The 18,432-nt window shown below is 47.7% G+C and overlaps 1 protein-coding gene across 2 annotated transcripts; it reads right to left on the bottom strand.

The window, feature by feature from the left end:
* Nucleotides 1–2,509: 2,509 nt before the first annotated feature.
* Nucleotides 2,510–18,239, bottom strand: MVD (mevalonate diphosphate decarboxylase). Of its 2 annotated transcripts, none has more exons than XM_061594447.1 (11): nt 18,026–18,239; nt 17,758–17,904; nt 15,907–15,977; nt 14,461–14,575; nt 12,270–12,437; nt 10,969–11,168; nt 10,729–10,803; nt 6,884–7,102; nt 5,892–6,007; nt 5,133–5,241; nt 2,510–4,261 (listed from the first exon to the last, which is right to left on the bottom strand). In XM_061594447.1, exons 2-11 carry the CDS (start codon nt 17,825–17,827, stop codon nt 4,178–4,180), a joined length of 1,227 nt encoding a protein of 408 aa, XP_061450431.1. In that variant the 5' UTR covers nt 17,828–17,904; nt 18,026–18,239; the 3' UTR covers nt 2,510–4,177. The 2 variants fall into 2 exon arrangements, with proteins under 2 accessions (XP_061450431.1, XP_061450432.1); XM_061594448.1 differs by having other exon boundaries at nt 17,758–17,850.
* Nucleotides 18,240–18,432: the final 193 nt, after the last annotated feature.

The following is an 18,432-nucleotide window of genomic DNA, read 5'->3' as shown; positions in this document are numbered from 1 at the left end:
GACAATGCCCCCCTTCTCGCCGGGACAGCAAGCGCCGCCCTGGCTCGCCCCGGTTCCAAAGACGGATTCGCGGCGGCGCCAGACTTGGACTTACACAGAAACCATCGGGGGGCGGGAACAGAGACTTTCGCAAAAAGTCCCCCAAAGTCACCAGAAGTCATAAAAGGCTTTCAAAGGCTAGACGTTTGTGTGTCTTACAACCCAAGGCATTTTTAAGTAAGAGTCGTGTGTGCAAATAGACACCCAGTCCTAGCTTATGGGCACAACATTTAATCAATGAACCAAACACAGAGAAAAATGTACTAGCATCAATAGCGTTGACTGCTTAAAGGGGCATTTTTCTAATAAAATAAAAAGCTTTTTCAAAAGCAATCAGATTAGAGCATAAGATCCTTTCTGGATCAGGCCAGCAGACACCTGGGAGTAAGTGCCACTGAATTCAGTGGTGCTACCTTCTGAATAGACATCTATAGGATTGCACGGCCAGTGCTGCAGCCTTGCTTGATCTAGGGATCAAGCAGCACAACAATCACAACACAAGCCTGTGCATGTTTCCTCAGAACCAGATGGCGGTGGTGCTTTGGTTACGTCTGTTCTTAAATTTAGACTTTTATGGTTTTTAAATGTGTACATGTGTTTTTATTCATTTTTGGTTGTATTTATCACAGAGGTGTTTGCTGCCCTGGGCTCCTTTAGAAGAAAGGGCGGGATAAAATTTAATAAATACTCCCAGAAAAGAATACATAGTATTGCAACCTTAAAGAAGGACTGTGTGTCACATTTTACATCCAGGAGTGGATGAGAAGGAACAACAGAACAGAGTGGCTGTGGCAACTCCTGTTTAAAGGAGATGCTAACCAATAGTGTAGTGGCAAATTCAGAAGTGGAAGGTCCCTTTATGATAGTCACAGCCATGCCCCCTACCCTTTTTTGCTGTTGGGTTGAGAATGACATCCTTGTTAATGCCTTCTGCCACAATGACAGACACCCCAAGGAGCCCACCAGCTTGGAAGGGGAGAGTGGGACCTACTGAGAAGTCTTCTCAGTGTCTGACTCACCTTTTCCTGCTGATTGGAGCCAATCAGAGTGAAGGACAAGCATGTTAGAAGACTCTTCTCAGTGGCCAACACACTCCCCTTTCATGCTGATCGGCTTGTAGGATGCAGGGGACATAGGGACCCTGCTGAGGCCCTGCTCCCAAAAAATTAAGGGGTCTAAAAACCCAGAGACCCCAGATGACTACACCCCTGGTGCTAACCTTTGCACCACAAAACCTGGAATCAGAGGAGCTCTGGGATAAGGCAAGAAGGGCGAAATCCAGGCTTCATATTTTGCAGGGATAAACTTTCCTTCCTGGAAGGGAAACGCACAAAAACTGGATTTTGTGCAGTGACTCTTAAGAAAGGAGAAGACTTTCTGCTGCTTACTGTAAGGAGATGGGAAGAGAGACACTTCCTGCCAACTGCCAGGAACTGCATTGACTAAGATCAGCATTCACTTCAAAAAGCAATAAGCCAAAATGAGGGTTGATCGTGAGATACACAAGATGGAAGGGCCATAGCTCAGTGGCAGAACATCTGCTTTGCATGCAGAAGGTCCCAGGCTCAGTCCCCAGCATCTCCAGGCAGGGCTGGGAATGTCCCATCCGAAGCCCTGGGAAAGCTGCTGCCAGTCAGTGTAGACAACACTGAGCTAGATGGACCAATGGCCTGACCCATTATAAAATGGAAAATGGACTGCCTTCAAGTCGATCCCGACTTATGGTGACCCTGTGAATAGGGTTTTCATGGTAAGCGGTATTCAGAGGGGGTTTACCATTGCCTCCCTCTGAGGCTGAGAGGCAGTGAGTGGCCCAAGGTCACCCAGTGAGCTTCATGGCTGTGTGGGGATTCGAACCCTGGCCTCCCAGGTCGTAGTCCAACACACTAACCATTACGCCACACTGGCTCTCTTGTCTTGATAAGGCAGCTTTATATGTGGCAGTACAGAGCAACCTCACTGGATCAAGAGAACCAGCAAGGGATCTGGATCCCTAAAAATGTGGATGGTTCAGTCAAGACCACATTTGAAAAACACAATTCTCTCCCGTTGCCCACAAGTCTGCGCTGCTTCTCCACTCCTTTCCAGACAACATAGCCTCTCCCATCCCTCCTCGTGTGAAGTTGGTTCCCAGCTGCTTTCTGCTCCATTGCCTCTTTCCCTTTCCTACTAATTGTGTCCATCATCTCAACCTACAAACCACTGCGCTCATACCTTCAGCACCCTACTGTCACTGGCCTGCCAATGCTGCATTGCCTTCCTGATCCCTCCCATAGGTTTTACCGAGCTCCACTGACCTTTCATTCCCCTTATACTGTTTGCCAGCATTCTGTAGCTGACAGCTTCACTCAGGGCAGGAAGAGAGCAGTTCAGGCAACCGCTGGGCAACTGGCAATCAGCAGCTGACTGGTGCACACAGAGAAGATGTAAGCCATGACGAAAGAAGACGACTGACACATACGACCGACACTTCAGACTATCACTTTCATTTATTTTTAAAATCAAAAATTAAACATGGAATTATAGCAACAACATTGAAACCTTAGAAGAAAACCCCCACATGGGATCTTGTGTAAATGACAGAGATATGAAACCAGGGTTGGAAAGGAAATTTACAAGGGTGTGTAAGAGACATAGTTTGGGTTCCTGGTTTGCTGAACACCAGGTAACCATTAATACCTCACCACAATTGTGGTTTTTTTAAAAAAAAGCTCCCATATTTCTAGATCAGGTATAACAGGCAGCCTACGGCAGGGCTTGTCAACCCCTTTTAGGCCTGTGGGCACAGCTAGATTTTTGAGCAAGTGCTTTAGGTGCCCCCCCCCTTCTGGCCACTTCTCTACCCCACTCCACCCGACAGAAAGAGCATATGCAGGCACACACGGCTTTCCCAAGTGGGTAAAGGTCAGCTCCAGCAGAACTAATCCGAGCCCAGAGAAGCACATAGAGCTGAAACAGGAAATGAGGGACAGCATCACTCTTGCAACTTCCTCCTTCAGCTCCATATACTTTTCAAGGGAGGAAAAAGAAATCCACCCCCTCACCTTATGACCAAGAGGGTAGCAATTGAGGGCTCTGTGTGTGTGTGTTGTGTGAGTGTGTGAGTGTGTGAGTGAGTGTGTGAGTGTGTGAGTGAGTGTGTGAGTGTGTGAGTGAGTGAGTGAGTGAGTGAGTGAGTGAGTGAGTGAGTGAGTGAGTGAGTGAGTGAGTGAGTGAGTGAGTGAGTGAGTGAGTGAGTGAGTGAGTGAGTGAGTGTGTGTGTGTGTGTGTGTGTGTGTGTGTGTGTGTGTGTGTGTGAGAGAGAGAGAGAGAGAGAGAGAGAGAGAGAGAGAGAGAGAGAGAGAGAGAGCGCTGAAGGGCCCCATCCTGCCTACAGGAACCATCTTGGCAACCCCTGGCCTCAGTAATTTTAGCTATGATGGAACAGACTAGTGACAGGAGGGCTTAACTTGTGCCAGAATTTACAGCCCATAGCTGTGCATTATATTTATAATGTAATCGATTCCTCAAGACATCTTTGCGGTTAAGACAGGAGTGGGCAAGCTGTGGCCCTCTAGATGTTGCTGAACTACATCTCCTATCACCCCTGGCCCACTCCTGTGCGAAGCCATCACTCCTCTTTGTAAAATGTTCATGCTGTGTCTTAAGATCAGAAGGTGCCGTGCTAGATCAGAGACTGAGGTCTACATAAGAGTAACATTCTCAGCAAGAACCCCAGAAGCCAAGAGGCACAAGGGAGTGCCAAAGGAACCGGCCAGTGGGCTATGACAATCTACATTCTGCCTGGCCCTGGACTACTGCAAAGAGACTCCAGCCCCAAGAGATCAGAAAAGTGTATGGGGGCCAGGCCGGGGGTGGTGGTGGTAGGAAGCTTGTGCTGCCCCTTCTGTGGAAATGTTGGCTCATAGGAGCCCCTGAAATAGTAATACATGCGCCGCCACCAATTAAAATAACGGTTAAAAGGAAGCACCCTATGCAAATAACTGTCAAGTATTCACCAGTTTCATAATTCCCATTCCTCCCAGTTCACAAATGCCACCAGACTTTGGGCAATGCTTCCTGGTCAGATCTTTCCAAGGCTCTCCACCACTCAGTCACTTGGCCCTGGGGCAGCCCTAGAAAGGGGACCCTGCCCTGCTCAGCTGCAACTGCTGCGGGGCAGCCCGTCTGTTCCCAGGAGATGACAGCTTGCATCTTCCACTAGCATTGGCCCCGGCCCTGGCTGAAAGAAGAAAATATGAGAGAAAGGTCAAAAAAGGAGGCTGGAATCACACGGTTGGTGGCTGCTATGAGACATGGGGGGCAGAGTAGCTCTTAAATGAGCAGTACTTAAGACTGGGATGGCTTCCCCACTCTGCTATTTTTTAAGACTACAACCACACTGTACATTCCTGATCTGAGAACACAGCAAACAGCAGAGCTCACATAGTTTAAAAGATTTTTGTTAAAAGGAGTGACTTCCAGGTGGGCAGCTATGTTAATACGCTCCACAAAAACAGAACAGTGTCTTGCGGTGACTTTAAAGCACAACGAATTTATCGCAGCAAGACATTTTTATGGCTTGGAGTTGCTTTCTTGGGCCTCATCTGCACTATACTAAAACCAGTATTATATTACTTTGAGCAATTATGGCTTCCCCCACAGAATCCCGGCCACTGTACTTTGTTAGGGGTCTCCTAACAACTGTCAGCCCCCTTATGACCATCACAGAGCTACAATCCCCAGAGAAGTTTAACAATCTATCCCTTTTCCTGGGGAACTCTGGAAACTTCATCCTGAAACTTCCCCCACCCACAGCCCCACAAATTATACCTGGGACAGGCATGTGACAATTGCCTTTAAAACACTGCCAGCTTTAAAGATGACATTCGTGGCTGCAAACCGGGCAAAAGGAAAGTTCTGAGGAGCTCTGAGCCAGGAGTTATAAGCAGCAAGAAAGACACAAAACGTCCAGCAACACCATAGGACAAATTTGGCTGCTGCATTATGAGCAATGTCACGTCGTTTGTATGGAGATGGCCATAGCTTCACCCAAGTCGCTAGTCCCTAGGATGCTGAACAGGAAGCCTCCCCCCTCCCTTTTCCAGCCATACCTTGGTGTGTAGCAAGTAGCAGATTGCCCCTGGTGTGGGATCCCTCACCACAGCGGACAGCAGTTCCTCAGAGGTCCTTGCTGCATCCACTGGCAATCCTTTCAGGAACCTGTGGAGACACCAGGTTTAGGGTTTGTGGCTGTCCTGACCCCAGCAAGAATTCTTCTTCTTTGGAAGGGGAAAAAGGAGGACATCACAGAGTTCAGAGACATACATGAAAACCGCACCAAGGCAGTGGATCTCAAAAGTCTGCTAAAGAAAATGGTGTTCTGTTTACTGATGGCTTTCTGTTCGGTCACCAGGTGGGCAGGGAAAAAATTGGTAGAAGTTGCCACCAATTTTATCAGGGGCCAGGGAGCCACTTCAAGTGGCTTAGTGGGCCCAAGCGGGCCCGCTGGCCACAGTTTCACCACCGCTGTGTTAAACAAATTAAAAACACATACCCTCCAATATTTCACTACTCTGGCCCGTAAAGTATACCAAGTCGCACGGCTCTCCAGCAGCAGCATCCATCACCTATCTCCCGCAAGAGGAAGGCTCTCCCCAAAGGAAACAAAACTCCTTGTCATGTAATGCAACAAGCATGTGGCATAGGGACAGATTTAAAGTGCTGGAGTGCATTTCTAAATAGACCGGACCATCTTCTTCAGCAGGCATTTGGAGGTCAAGCTCTTTCATTTTTTTTAGCCGCTGCGATATCCCTGCATCCCATCACAGCGAGAACACAGTAACAGGCAAGAAAATGCCAGGCTCACGTACTGGCCGCCGTTATTCCCTGGAGGGAAGCTGCGCTTCACCACTTCCACAAACTCATCCACCGTGTCGTCCAGCATGAAGAGAACTGCATTTGGGCCAGCATCAAAGGTATACGCCACCTGCAAACCAAGCAGTAAAGCACCCATTTAATTAAAATGGAAACTATCTCTTGGGGGGGGGGAATGCCTGCAAAAACCCTTCCTGCTCCAGAAGAACACTGGATCGTTGTTTAAGGGCGGACTCGGCTTGACAGTTCTCACGTGAAGCTGGGGTGTGTGTGTGTGGGAACTGCTTTGTAGACCCCGTTTTAAAAGCTTAGATAACTTCTTAGGCAGCCTGATGGTGAATTTACTCAAGCAGGTGTTTTTACAGGGAAATCTCATTAGAAGGTGCAAAACCCTAGCTACTCTTCTGAATTATTATTGCTATTACTACTTCTACTACTACTACTACTGATTTTTCATTGTTTTCTCAAGCAATCCATCAGCAAAAGTGATCTGGAGGCTCAAACAAACTCCCATGAGCATTCAAAGAATTTGGGGTGGGGGGCAACCAGGCCACCTCCTCTTTCCTGTTCCTCCACCTACGTTTAACTCTAAAAGAAAACATGCTAAAGAAAATGGAAGATATGTGAGAGACACAGAGGAACTGGGGGATGCCCAAGCACCTGCTCCTGTGGACTTTGACCCCTGCCTTGTTCTGACTTTGCTCCTGGCTACACTGACCCTTGACCCCGTCTCTTTAGAACTGCGTGCCTGCTTCTACCCTACTTGGGCTGACAGGTGGCTCCCTCAAGTCTTGGGGCTTGATCACCCATATATGCACATCTGGTGGGCTCTAAAGAATAAGCTCACATGCAGTAGTTATAGGACTTTTCATGATCTCACAGCGACGTTTCCAGAGAAAGATTATCCTTGTCCATTGGACCCAGAGGCCTTTGCTTCCAAAGCCCTAGGGTGCCCCTGCCCAAACACTGCTGCATCCCCCCAACCAACCTTGGTCTTGCCGTAGTGGGTATTGAAGCGGTGCACCAAGGCGACCACTTGCTTGGAGATGTCATTGAGGTAGAAGATGGGTGGGAAAGTGTCCAGGCAGGTAGCATGGAACTGGTTGCTGTCTTTCATGGTGAGCTCACCAAAGGCCTCAAAGTCACGGCACTGAATGTGCTGGATCATTTGGGCCATGCGCTCCGGGACCACAGCCTTGGCACGGTGCTGAAATGGGGAACAGGAGAGATTGGTATAAGTATTCTTTTGGTAAAAAAAATGAGGTGCCAGTACTCATATCTGGATAACAGTGCTGTGCATACTCATATCTGGATAACAGTGCTGTGCATACTCATATCTGGATAACAGTGCTGTGCATACTCATATCTGGATAACAGTGCTGTGCATACTCATATCTGGATAACAGTGCTGTGCATACTCATATCTGGATAACAGTGCTGTGCATACTCATATCTGGATAACAGTGCTGTGCATACTCATATCTGGATAACAGTGCTGTGGGTACTCATATCTGGAAAACAGTGCTGTGGGTACTCATATCTGGATAAAAGTGACAGAACAAAATGGCGGCCATGGGCAGCAAAAAAAAGAGAGGTGATGGTACTCCTATACTGGAGAGTACTGTTACAAAGAAAGCCCTGGGTATAATACTGCTTTAAAAATATAATGTAGACGGGGCCAACAACACTTGGGCTTCCCCCAAAGAATCCTGGGAACTGTCATTTGTTAAGGGTGCTGAGAGTTATGAAGAGACTCCTTATTCCCTTCAAGGAGCTCCAATTCCAGTGATTTATCAATTCAATCCCTCTTCCCGCAGAATTCTGGGAATTGTAGCTGTGTGAGGGGGGAAGAAAAGGAGGTCTCCTAACAACTCTCAGCACCGTTAACAAACTACAGTTCCCAGGATTCTTTGGGGAAGCCAAAGCAGAATAATACTGCTTTAAACGTATAGCGCACCTGGGACCTAAATATTTGTTTATACTTTGTTGTAATGTTTGTTTCTGTAAGCTGCTTTGAGTCACGTGAAAAAGCAACCAAAATGATAAATAGATGACAGCAACAAGAGGAGGAAGGAAGAAGATTGATAGATTTATTTATTTAGATCGATTCAGGCTACCTTACATCATAGGAACATGGCTGTGTGCCCAGATCATTCCTGTTTAGAGCATCTGTAGTGGTTGGCAATGGGGCCAAGCCTCAGTGGGCACAGCACCTGCTTTGCATGCAAAGGGCCAGGTAGGGCTGAAGAAGACCTGAAACCTTGGATAGCCGCTGCCAGCCAGTGTTGGCAATATTGAGCTAGACAGCCCAATAGGTCTCAGTATAAGGCAGCTTCCTGTATACCTAGAAATTATTCATGATTAATATCAGCAGCATTTATTATCCACCCTCCATTCAAAGATCCCAGGGTGGGTCACAACAATTTTAAAATAAAGCATTAAAAACAACCTACAATCACAAAATAGGGTGGGCTCTAAAAATATACGTCTTGGATGTCAAAGGCCAGGGTAAAGAGCTGCATCTTCAGCATTCACCTATAACTACTAAGCAAAGTTGCCAGACACACCTCAGTGGGGAGTTCCACAGCTTAGGGGCTGCCACAGAGAAGGCCCTCTCCTGGGCTGCCACCACCACCCCTGAGCTTTTGAGGGTAGCGGAACTACCTAAAGGGCCCCCTCTGCTGATCTCAACACCTGAGTGGGTCTGTAGGGAAGGAGGTGGTCTCTCAGACATTTGGGCCCCCATGTCATTTAGGGCTTTAAACACCAGTGTGAGCACCTTGAATTGAGCCCAGAAACAAACTGGCAATCAATACAACTGTTTTAATAATAATAATAAAATTTTATTTAGCAGACGCCCATCTGTCCGACTGAACGGACACTCTGGGCGACGTACAATATAAAATACAATATAAAACACAATCTGCTCATATACATAATCATCACATTATTAATATCATAACATCTCATCTGAAGACCATCTTACATTAATACAGTGTAAAACCTAACCCACCCCAGAGATCCCATAGGCCTGCCTGAAGAGCCAGGTCTTCAAGGCTCGGCGAAAAGTCAACAGGGAGGGGGCATGCCGAAGGTCAAAGGGAAGGAAGTTCCAGAGGGTGGGGGCCACGATCGAAAAAGCCCTCTCCCTGGTCTGCACCAACCTAGCTGTCTTAGTCGGTGGGACCGAGAGAAGGTCCTGTGAGGCAGATCTTGTTTGGCGGCATATTTGGTGATACTGGAGGCGCTCCTTCAGATAAACTGGGCCGGAACCGTATAGAGTTTTAAAGGTTAAAACCAACACCTTGAATTGGGCCCGGTATACAACTGGCAACCAGTGTAATTCAATCAACACTGGGGTGATATGATCGCGGTGGCGGGTCTGCTTTATTAAGTGTGCCGCCGCGTTTTGTACCAGCTGGAGTTTCCGGACCGTCTTCAAGGGTAACCCCACGTAGAGCGCATTACAGTAGTCTAATCGAGAGGAGATCGGGGCATGTATCACTCGTGGAAGGAGATGTATGGGAAGATAGGGTCGCAGCCTCTGTACTAGATGAAGTTGGTACCAAGCTGCCCGGCTCACTGCAGAAACCTGAGCCTCCATAGACAGCTGGGAGTCCAAGATGACCCCGAGACTGCGGACCTGGTCCTTCAGGGGCAAACTCACCCCATTAAGTATCAGGTCAAAATCACCCAACCTTCCCTTGTCCCCCACTAGTAATACCTCAATCTTATCGGGGTTCAGCTTCAGCCTGTTCTCTCCCATCCATCCACTTACGGACTCCAGGCACTTGGACAAGGTATCCACAGCCAACTCTGGTGAAGATTTAAATGAGAGATAGAGCTGCGTGTCATCCGCATATTGGTGACACTGCAGCCCAAAACTCCTGATGATGGCTCCCAGCGGTTTCATATAAATGTTAAATAGCATGGGAGAGAGGATAGAACCCTGTGGCACACCACAGTTGAAGGGCCAAGGGTCTGAAACCTCATCCCCCAACACTACCCGTTGATATCTACCGGAGAGATAGGAACGGAACCACTGTAAAACAGTGCCTCCTATTCCCAGTCCCTCCAGGCGACTCAACAGGATACCGTGGTCGACGGTATCGAAAGCCGCTGAGAGGTCCAGGAGGATGAGGAAGGTATGTTCTCCCCTATCCAACGCCCTCCTCATATCATCCACCAGAGCGACCAAGGCTGTTTCAGTTCCGTGTCCAGTCCTGAAGCCCGACTGGAAAGGATCTAAATAATCTGCTTCCTCCAAGTGTGTCTTGTTTTAAACCAAGGATTCTAAAGGGAATCCCAGCTAGTAATCTAGCTGCTGCATTTTGGACCAGTTGAAGTTTCCAAGTACAGTAGAGTCCCACTCATATGGCGGGTTACGTTCCAGACCCCCGCCTAAAAGCAAAACCCACAAAAAAGTGGAACTCCGTCAATAGAATGGCACCCGATGCCCAAAAAATGCTGTAAAGGCAGAACAAGAGCCGTATGAGTGGGGCCTTACTCTAATTGAAAGCCGCCATATTAGCGGAACGCCGAAAAGCAGGGCCCTACTGTAGTCTTCAAGGGCGGCCCCGCATAGATTGCATTGCAATAATCGAATCTGGAGTACTGTGGCCAAGTCATCTCATCCAAAAGGGCCCGAAACTGGCAAACTAGCAGGAGCTGGAAAAAGGCGTTCCTAGCCACTGAGGCCACCTGAGCCTCCGGTGACAACGTCGGATCCAAGAGCACTCCCAAGCTGCGGACCTGCTCTTTCCAGGGAGTACAACCCCATAAAGTCTGGAGAGGCACTGGGCGGACAACATGCAGGGGGCAGCACTCTCTTACCTTCAGCAGGGGGCTGGTCTTCACGCTGGTTTGCATCCCAGCAGTGCTGCTCACGTGTTTCTTCTCCGCACTCACCTGCCAGGGACGGGCACAGAAAGCCACATTGGTCATATCCTGGCAGAAATGGTCCTTCACCCCCCTACCCCCCCACATTACTAGAAAACCAGGGCCTGCTCCAGAATCGTCTTTTGCACTGTTACAAAAATCCTGCAGTGTTTTCCTGACAATCCCCTCACTCACCACCAGGATCAAGATCCTCAACTCGGGCCAGTGTGTCTCTGGCACCACCTGCTGGGCAACGCTGTCCTTGCCATCGGAGCTTTCTCCCATGATCCACTGCACAAAGCCCCCAAACATACTCCGGCAGGCGCTTCCGGAGCCTTGCCGAGCCACTTCAGAGAGGTCACCTTCCAGGCCGTATAGCTTGGCCAGCGTGTAGACTGTAGCATCAGAGAGATAGAAAGAGATAAGACTGGAGTCATCCACAAAGACCTTGAAGATGCTCCCAGCACAGCCATCTCCTTCCCCAAAACATTGTTTTATTTATTACATTTCTATGCCACCTTTCCATCAAAGAACTCAAGGTGGCATACATGGTTCTCACCCTCTTTTTGCTATATTTTATCCTCACAACAACCCTGCTAGGTAGGTTAGGGAGACAGACTGACCCAAGGTTACCTGGAGAGCTTCATGGATGTGAACTCTGGTCTCTCAGGACCACGTCCAACATTCTAAGCCAGTGGTTGCCAACATGGTGTCCTTTGGCATGATGGCACCCTTGAGGACTTCCCCTAGCACCTGCAAAGTCTCCAAGGGCCCCATCCCTACTCACTGCCCCCTTGGCCATGAGGTGGTCACTATTTTGTCTCTTGAAAAGGACATAGAGCTGAAGGAGGAAGATGGAAAAGTGACGCTCTTTCCCATTTCCTCTTTCAGCTCTATGGGTTGAACCTGACTTTTACCAAGATCCCTTGGGAAAGAAGTGTGTGTGCCCATGCACTCTCCCTCCGTCTATTGCCAGGGGAACGGGACAGAGGCTGATCTGGGAGAGGAGTGACGAAAGGGGGTGGCACACAGAGCACTTGCTCAAAAATCCAGATGTGCCACGGACCTTAAGAAAGCTGGCAACTTCTGCTAACCTCTGCACAGCTAACATGGAGATAGTGCTGTGGAAAAGATAGGACAGGAAGACAGTGTCACTGTAGGAAAGGTTTGCCAGGAAGTCCTCATCAGTTCTTACCTTAGCCACAAGAGCCAGTGTGGTGCAGTGATTAGAGTGTCGGGCTATGCCTGGGAAACATGCTCTTTCCCCATCTTTCTAGAACATTGTGCCATTCTACCTAGTCCACTGCTACAATGGCCCCAATCATGACCACCTGTTCTGTAACCCTTTCCCATCTAACCCCCCCATCGCCGGTCCCAAGCTCTCCCACAGGCTCCTAGTCACAGATGCCATTTTGAACAGAGGGAGCAACAGAGTCAAAAGGGCCTGGCAGGGGCAGGCTAGATCTCCAGGAATTGCCGTCAGTTCGCCCACTCACCTAGACAGGCGTAACCAGCTGCAGAAGAGGCTAGCCCAGCTGCTGTGGGGAAGTTGTTTTCCGAGGCAATGTGGACCTTGTAGGCAAGGCTGAGGGCAAGGGGGTCGCTGCTGCTGCTGTCGCCACCGTTTTCACCACCGCTACGGCGCTTCCTAGCCAGACGGCGTACTGGAAAGGGGGGGGGAGGATAGCAAAGTGGGTGATGTTGCCCAGAGGGAAGCGCCCTGCAGTCATGCAAAGATGGCAGAGAAATATGAGAGGCCCTATCTGTACTGGCATCCTGCCAGCTTCTGAAGATGCACTGGTTTGCACAGGCATTCCCATGCCCTCTGGACCAAAATCTCCTGTTTCAGTATCATTTTAATGGGATGTTTTTATTGCATAATTTAATTATGGATGGTTATATTTTCATTGGATTGATTGATTGTGCATTTTGATTAAGGGTGTTCACACATTAATGCTTCTGCAGTTGGTCTTTAAGTTCATAAACCACTGAGAAGCCTATTTGGGCATGAAGCTGTATATAAATTAAATAATAATACGCTTGACTGCCACTTGGTGGGATTCACAAGGGGGGAGAGACATATTGCACTCATGTCCTCCTTGCAGGCTTTCCATGGGCATGTGGTTGGCCAGACGCTGGACTAGATGGGCCCCCTTTGGTCTGATCAAGCAGCCAGGCTCTTCTGACGTTCTTATGTAAACTCGTGTCTGGACAGGTCAACTTCAGACTTCAAGTGGGAGCTCTCATGATGGAATACCCTCCATACAAATAACACCATTTCCTCCATGATGCTGGAATAAGCTAGAAGCCTTGCTTAATAATAATAATAATAATAACAACAATAATAGTAATAGTAATGATGATTTTGGACAGAGGAGCACTTGATCATGTGAATCCGCATCTGCAGTCTGGTTTAATCCAGACACCGTGTTGATTTGGTCAGTAAGAAACAGGCCAAGACTCTGGAAACAATTCCCGTGAGAGTCACTGAATCCATCCACCTGCTAGAGAAATGAAAACCTCTCTCCAAGTGTCTAGGCCAGCCTTCCAAAGGCCCTCCTGATGTCTTGGACTACAGTTCCCAAAAGCCGGAGTAACTGCTTGACGCTAGGGCAGATGGGAGTTGAAGTCCAAAACATTTAGGGTTGCAGCCAATGTTAGTCCCTTCTCCTTTAAAAAACAAACAGAAACTTCAGAATTCTGCAGTAAGGGAACACCAAGCAACAGTGCATTCTGCAATTCGTAGGAATCATACAAATTGATTTAATTTGCATGCATCTCTCTCAGAGCTTGGAAAAGTTACTTTTTTGAACTACAACTCCCATCAGCCCCAGCCAGCGCCATCCTTTAAAACCTGCATGCTGGCTGGGGCTGATGGGAGTTGTAGTTCAAAAAAGTAACTTTTCCAATCTCCGATTCTCTCTGCTTTGCAACTTACTCTGCAACTGCTTCACCTGGAGACCTACACAGCAAGCTGCCTATACTAAGTCAGACCATTAGTCTATCTAGCTCAGTATTGCTAACACTGAATGGCAGTGACTCTCTAGATTTCAAGCAGACGTCCCATTCCCAGCCCTACCTGAAGATGCCAGGGATTGAACCTGGGACCTTTGGCATGCAAAATAGGTAATCTACCCATGAGCTGCAGCCCTTCCCCATTGAGGGCTGCTGAAACATCCAAGCCCAAGAATTCATATTCTGGTTCTGAGCTTGCATCAGGAATTTCTCACACTCTCAAACCAATTTTTTTTAAAAAAAATTGTTTACAGCATCGAGGGCTAGAACCTCCTCTTGTCTGCCCCAAAATGGAAGCCAGGATTCTTTGGATGCCTTGAGGCTCTGTGTCCAGGTCCAGTTCTTGCAGCTGCATCACAGAATCCAACACAGCCCTGAGACATCCCTCTGGCATTTGTTACATTGGCTTCTCACTCTACCCCCAGCTAAAAAAGAGCAGATGCAGAATTCTCCCATCTTCTTTCAGAAAACAATCAGTACCACAGTCCCCACACCATCCAGTGCCAACCGGTGGCTCCATGTCAGTGGAATCCGCTCTGGGTTTTAGTCTGAACTAAAGGAGTTGTCCAAGGTGCTGACATGAACCCACCAGCTGCCCTATTCCAGAGGGGAGTATAAGAATCCAGACTTGGCAAACCAGGTCTATCCTTTTTGGTGGTGCCTCCCACTTACTCTCTCGCAGGCAGGACTGGAGCCGTGGGTGTCCAATATCATCCTCTTTCCCATTGAGCCAGAGGCGGTCCTCTGTAAAGTCCCGGCTGATGGTGGCTGTGGTGGTGGTTTTGAGCTGTAACGGAACAATTAGAAAGTCACCCAAACCAAAGGTGGCTAACTTGTGGCCCTCCAGCCCCTGTTGGACTCCAGTTCTTATCACCCTTGCTGATTGGCCATGTTAGCCGGGGGTTGATGGAAGTTGGAATCCAACAGCACCTGGAGGGCCACAGATTAGCCACCTCCACAATAAATGAAGAACCATCTGAAATTATCTATCAGGACTTTAACTTGAGACACGAGCACTGCAGTCCTCTGCATGTTTACTCAGAAGTAAGTTCTGGTTTGCTCAATGAAGCCTACTCCAAAGTGAGTGTGGACAGGATCACAGCCTTAGGCTGCAATCCTATACATAGCAGCAAACCCCACTCAGCGTAGAGGGACTGATTCCCGAGTAAACACACATAGGATTGCATTGTTGGCAACAGGATCTCTTCAGGTTACTTATTTATTAGAGAGTTGACAACTTGCTTTTAAACTTTCTATTAAATTCTCAACATGGCAAAGAAAGGTTTTAAAATCAACCCTATATTAAAATATGGCAATACAATAAATTAAGCATAAAAAGTCCTTAAAAATGACATAAAATAATAAAAACAGCAGGAGCAGGAGCCAGACCAATAAATAAAAATAGTTACAACAAAATTAAAGAACAATGGATAAATACAGAAATTCAAACAGCCAGCCCCAGCATCCAACCCTTCATTAAATGGACACCAAAATACTTAGGCAAATAAAAAGTTCTACAACTAGTGCCTAAAGCTCAGCAACAAAAGTAGCAGGCAGACCCCTCTAGGAAGGAATTTCCATAGACAAGGTATTACCTCTCAAAAGGTCACCAGGAGCTTCACCTCTGAAAGTGGGGCACTTAGGAGAAGGACCTGAGCATGATCCCAATACCTTGGCAGATTAAACTCTGAGTTGCAGATTCCAGACTGCAAAGTTCTACCAACACCAATTGTTGGGAGGGAAAAAAACAGTATTTATGCTAAACCTTAGGGGGGTTTAGAATCTAAGAGGTTTAGGTATCTATATGGTGGTAATACTACAAATCACAAACCTTAGGTTCTACCTTCCTCCTGATGCATGCTGTTTTGAGAGAGAGAGGGGAAAAACCCAAGTCCTAACAAATCTTGCAAGTTCGGCTTCACAGTCACCATTTCTCTTCCAGACCACCAGTAGATTTGGATTTTTTTTTAAGAGCATGTACATTGGGTTTGATTTCTCCCTGTGCAACCAACCAACCCCCCTCAAGCATATTCGCTCTGGTTCCATGACTAACATTCCCTCATTTGTCATCTCAGTTTTGCAAACAAAATGGAACATTGATCATCATCTGGTACTGACCTGATCTTGGTGCAGCGTGACACTGAGGGAAGAATTAATAGGCAAGATCAACTCTTCATCACGCTTTCCCCCTAGGTAAAGAAAGATATGGTTTGAAATAGGGAGTGGGGAAGACCCAGATGCACTTTACTGTTCTCTACAGCCAGGTCCCTGGGTGGTCAGTCAGTGGCTCAACAACATGAACCTTGGGTGTTCGACAGAACTAGTCCAACCTGATCTTTCTGATGCCAACAGGCTGAACTAAATTACAGTTACAATACAGACCTATTATTTGCTGGTGCAATCTTTCTCCTTGCCCTGGTTTTTGGTTTGCTAATTTGTTTGATTGTATTGTGTAACGGGGAGCATGCGGGTGGCGGAATGGGAGAAGAGATTAAAAACTAGATATTCCACTTACAGCCTTACCATATACACATTTTTTCAACAAACAAACCCTACTGTGATATTTGGGACTTGCGTAGAACTGCAACTGGAGTAACCCACCAGTCTTCTAAGGGGTTTGGCCAATCATATTTTTATTTAGAATCTGCATTCACAAAATTAGTTATTTTATTTAAAATATTTCTAATGCAATTCCATTTTCATTGGGAAAATTGTTTTTATATCTCTCTGAACACTTCATCTTTGTTTTTCCCTGTGTAGAATTTCACAACTGGGGCATAACTGCGTAATATGCTTGTCTGAACCCTTTCACTGCCAGTATTTGGTACAGAGAGGGCATAGGAAGACATTGCTGTTTCCTTGATGACCAACGTTTTAATATTAATTCTTTAATTTAGTTTAGTTTAATTCTTTAGTGCCAAGACAGCTATTGCACATCATGGAGAACACCATTTCTTTTGATGGAAGAGCAGAAAAACTTGACACAAACTCAAGAGTTTGCATGCCTATAACAAATATTGTCCCATTTCCAATAATTTTAGGAGCATATTAAGAATCGAGGTGAGGGTGGGGAAGGATTTGCATTTCATCAAAAAAATGAGAACAAGACAGGGTCACCTTCTTGCTTTCACCCTCTTGTGCAAGAAGGATCATTTGCAAATGAGGTGCTAGTAGCTCCCACATTATACAACACTTCCCCTGTAAACACAAACCACTGTGCTCTGTCTAGTGGAGCGTACTCTCAAGAAAAAGCATATGTAAAATGGGAATGGACTGTCTTCAAGTCAATCCCGACGTATGGCTACCCTATGAATAGGGTTTTCATGGTAAGCAATATTCAGAGGGGGTTTACCATTGCCTCCTTCTGAAGCTAGTCCTCCCCAGCTGGCTAGGGCCTGCTCAGCTTGCCACAGCTGCACAAGCCAACTCCTTCCTGGCCTGCAACTGCCAGCTGGGGGGCAACTGGGCTTCTTGGGACCATGCAGCTTGCCCACGACTGCACAGGTGGCAGAGCACATCACCCCTGAGCCACTCACTGTGGGGGTGATCTTTAGCTGGCCCTTCACACCCAGAAGACACGAGAGGGGATTTGAACTCACAGAATCCGGACTCCCAGCCTGGCTCTCCTCCCCACTGGCTATATCACAAATACTGCAGCCTTAAAAAAAGAAAAACCCTTTCCTCTATAACGGAGATGAGGAACCTGGTGCTCTGCAGATTTTGTTGGACTCCCAGCTGCCATCAGCTCCAGCCAGCATGGCCAGGATAATGGGCGCTGGAATCCCAAGAACATTTTGGAGAGCCACAGGTTCCACATCCCTTGTCTAGTAACTCTTCTCGCTCCCCATGCTCCTCTTGACAAATCTCTCATTTCTAAAAGCCAATCCGGTGATCTGAGGAGCAGCTACTAAGGTTTGCAAAATTCAGAGAAGAAACATGGGGGCGGGGGAGATGAAAGGAGATACTCACAGTATTTGACCACCGCGATGTTGACAGGGGCTGTGCAGGTCACGACCGTCAAGGGTTTATCTTCGGCCATGGTGACAGAAAGGAAGGTGGGCGCTGCAAAAGTCGAGGAGGAGACAGACAAAGCTCAGATCTGCACAATCCCAGATCCTGCAATAACAAAACAAAAAAAAATACCAGAGCCAAATCAAAGGGCTAGTTTTGTCCCCCTCCCAGCCGGATCCTAGCTGGCAGGTTTGCACAGTGCCCTCTACCCGGGCTCCCCACTTACTATGGTTGCGTGGAGGGGGAAACAGGCTGATCCACTCGGAGCCAGGATTGCAAATCTCCTTCCAACACTCCCAGGAGTTCTTGCAAAAAAAGGCACCACGTCCTGCACAGCTGCCTCCCCTGGGATTGGTTAGGAAAGCCCCAGCTGCTGCAGCTCTGCCCAATCAGCGCCAGCCTCGCCTCCTCCTGTTGCAACTCCCAGCCAATTAGAGCGCGTCAGAAGATGGGACTCCCCTCTCTCCCCATTCGGAATCCTGATCAGATAGAGACGGATCACTCGAGGCGCCTTTTGAGGGGGAAATGTTTCTAGCACGGAAGGTTTAAGCCAGTGCGCGGTGCGCGTGCGCAGTGCGTTAATTCGAGCCAAAGGAGAACAAAGTCGAGTGGCGGCCATGACACTATAGGCAT

Source organism: Rhineura floridana, chromosome 13, assembly GCF_030035675.1.
Source record: "Rhineura floridana isolate rRhiFlo1 chromosome 13, rRhiFlo1.hap2, whole genome shotgun sequence".
Lineage (NCBI taxonomy): Eukaryota > Metazoa > Chordata > Lepidosauria > Squamata > Rhineuridae > Rhineura > Rhineura floridana.
Note: the sequence above shows the minus strand (reverse complement) of the source record. Positions and strands in the feature narration are given on the sequence as shown.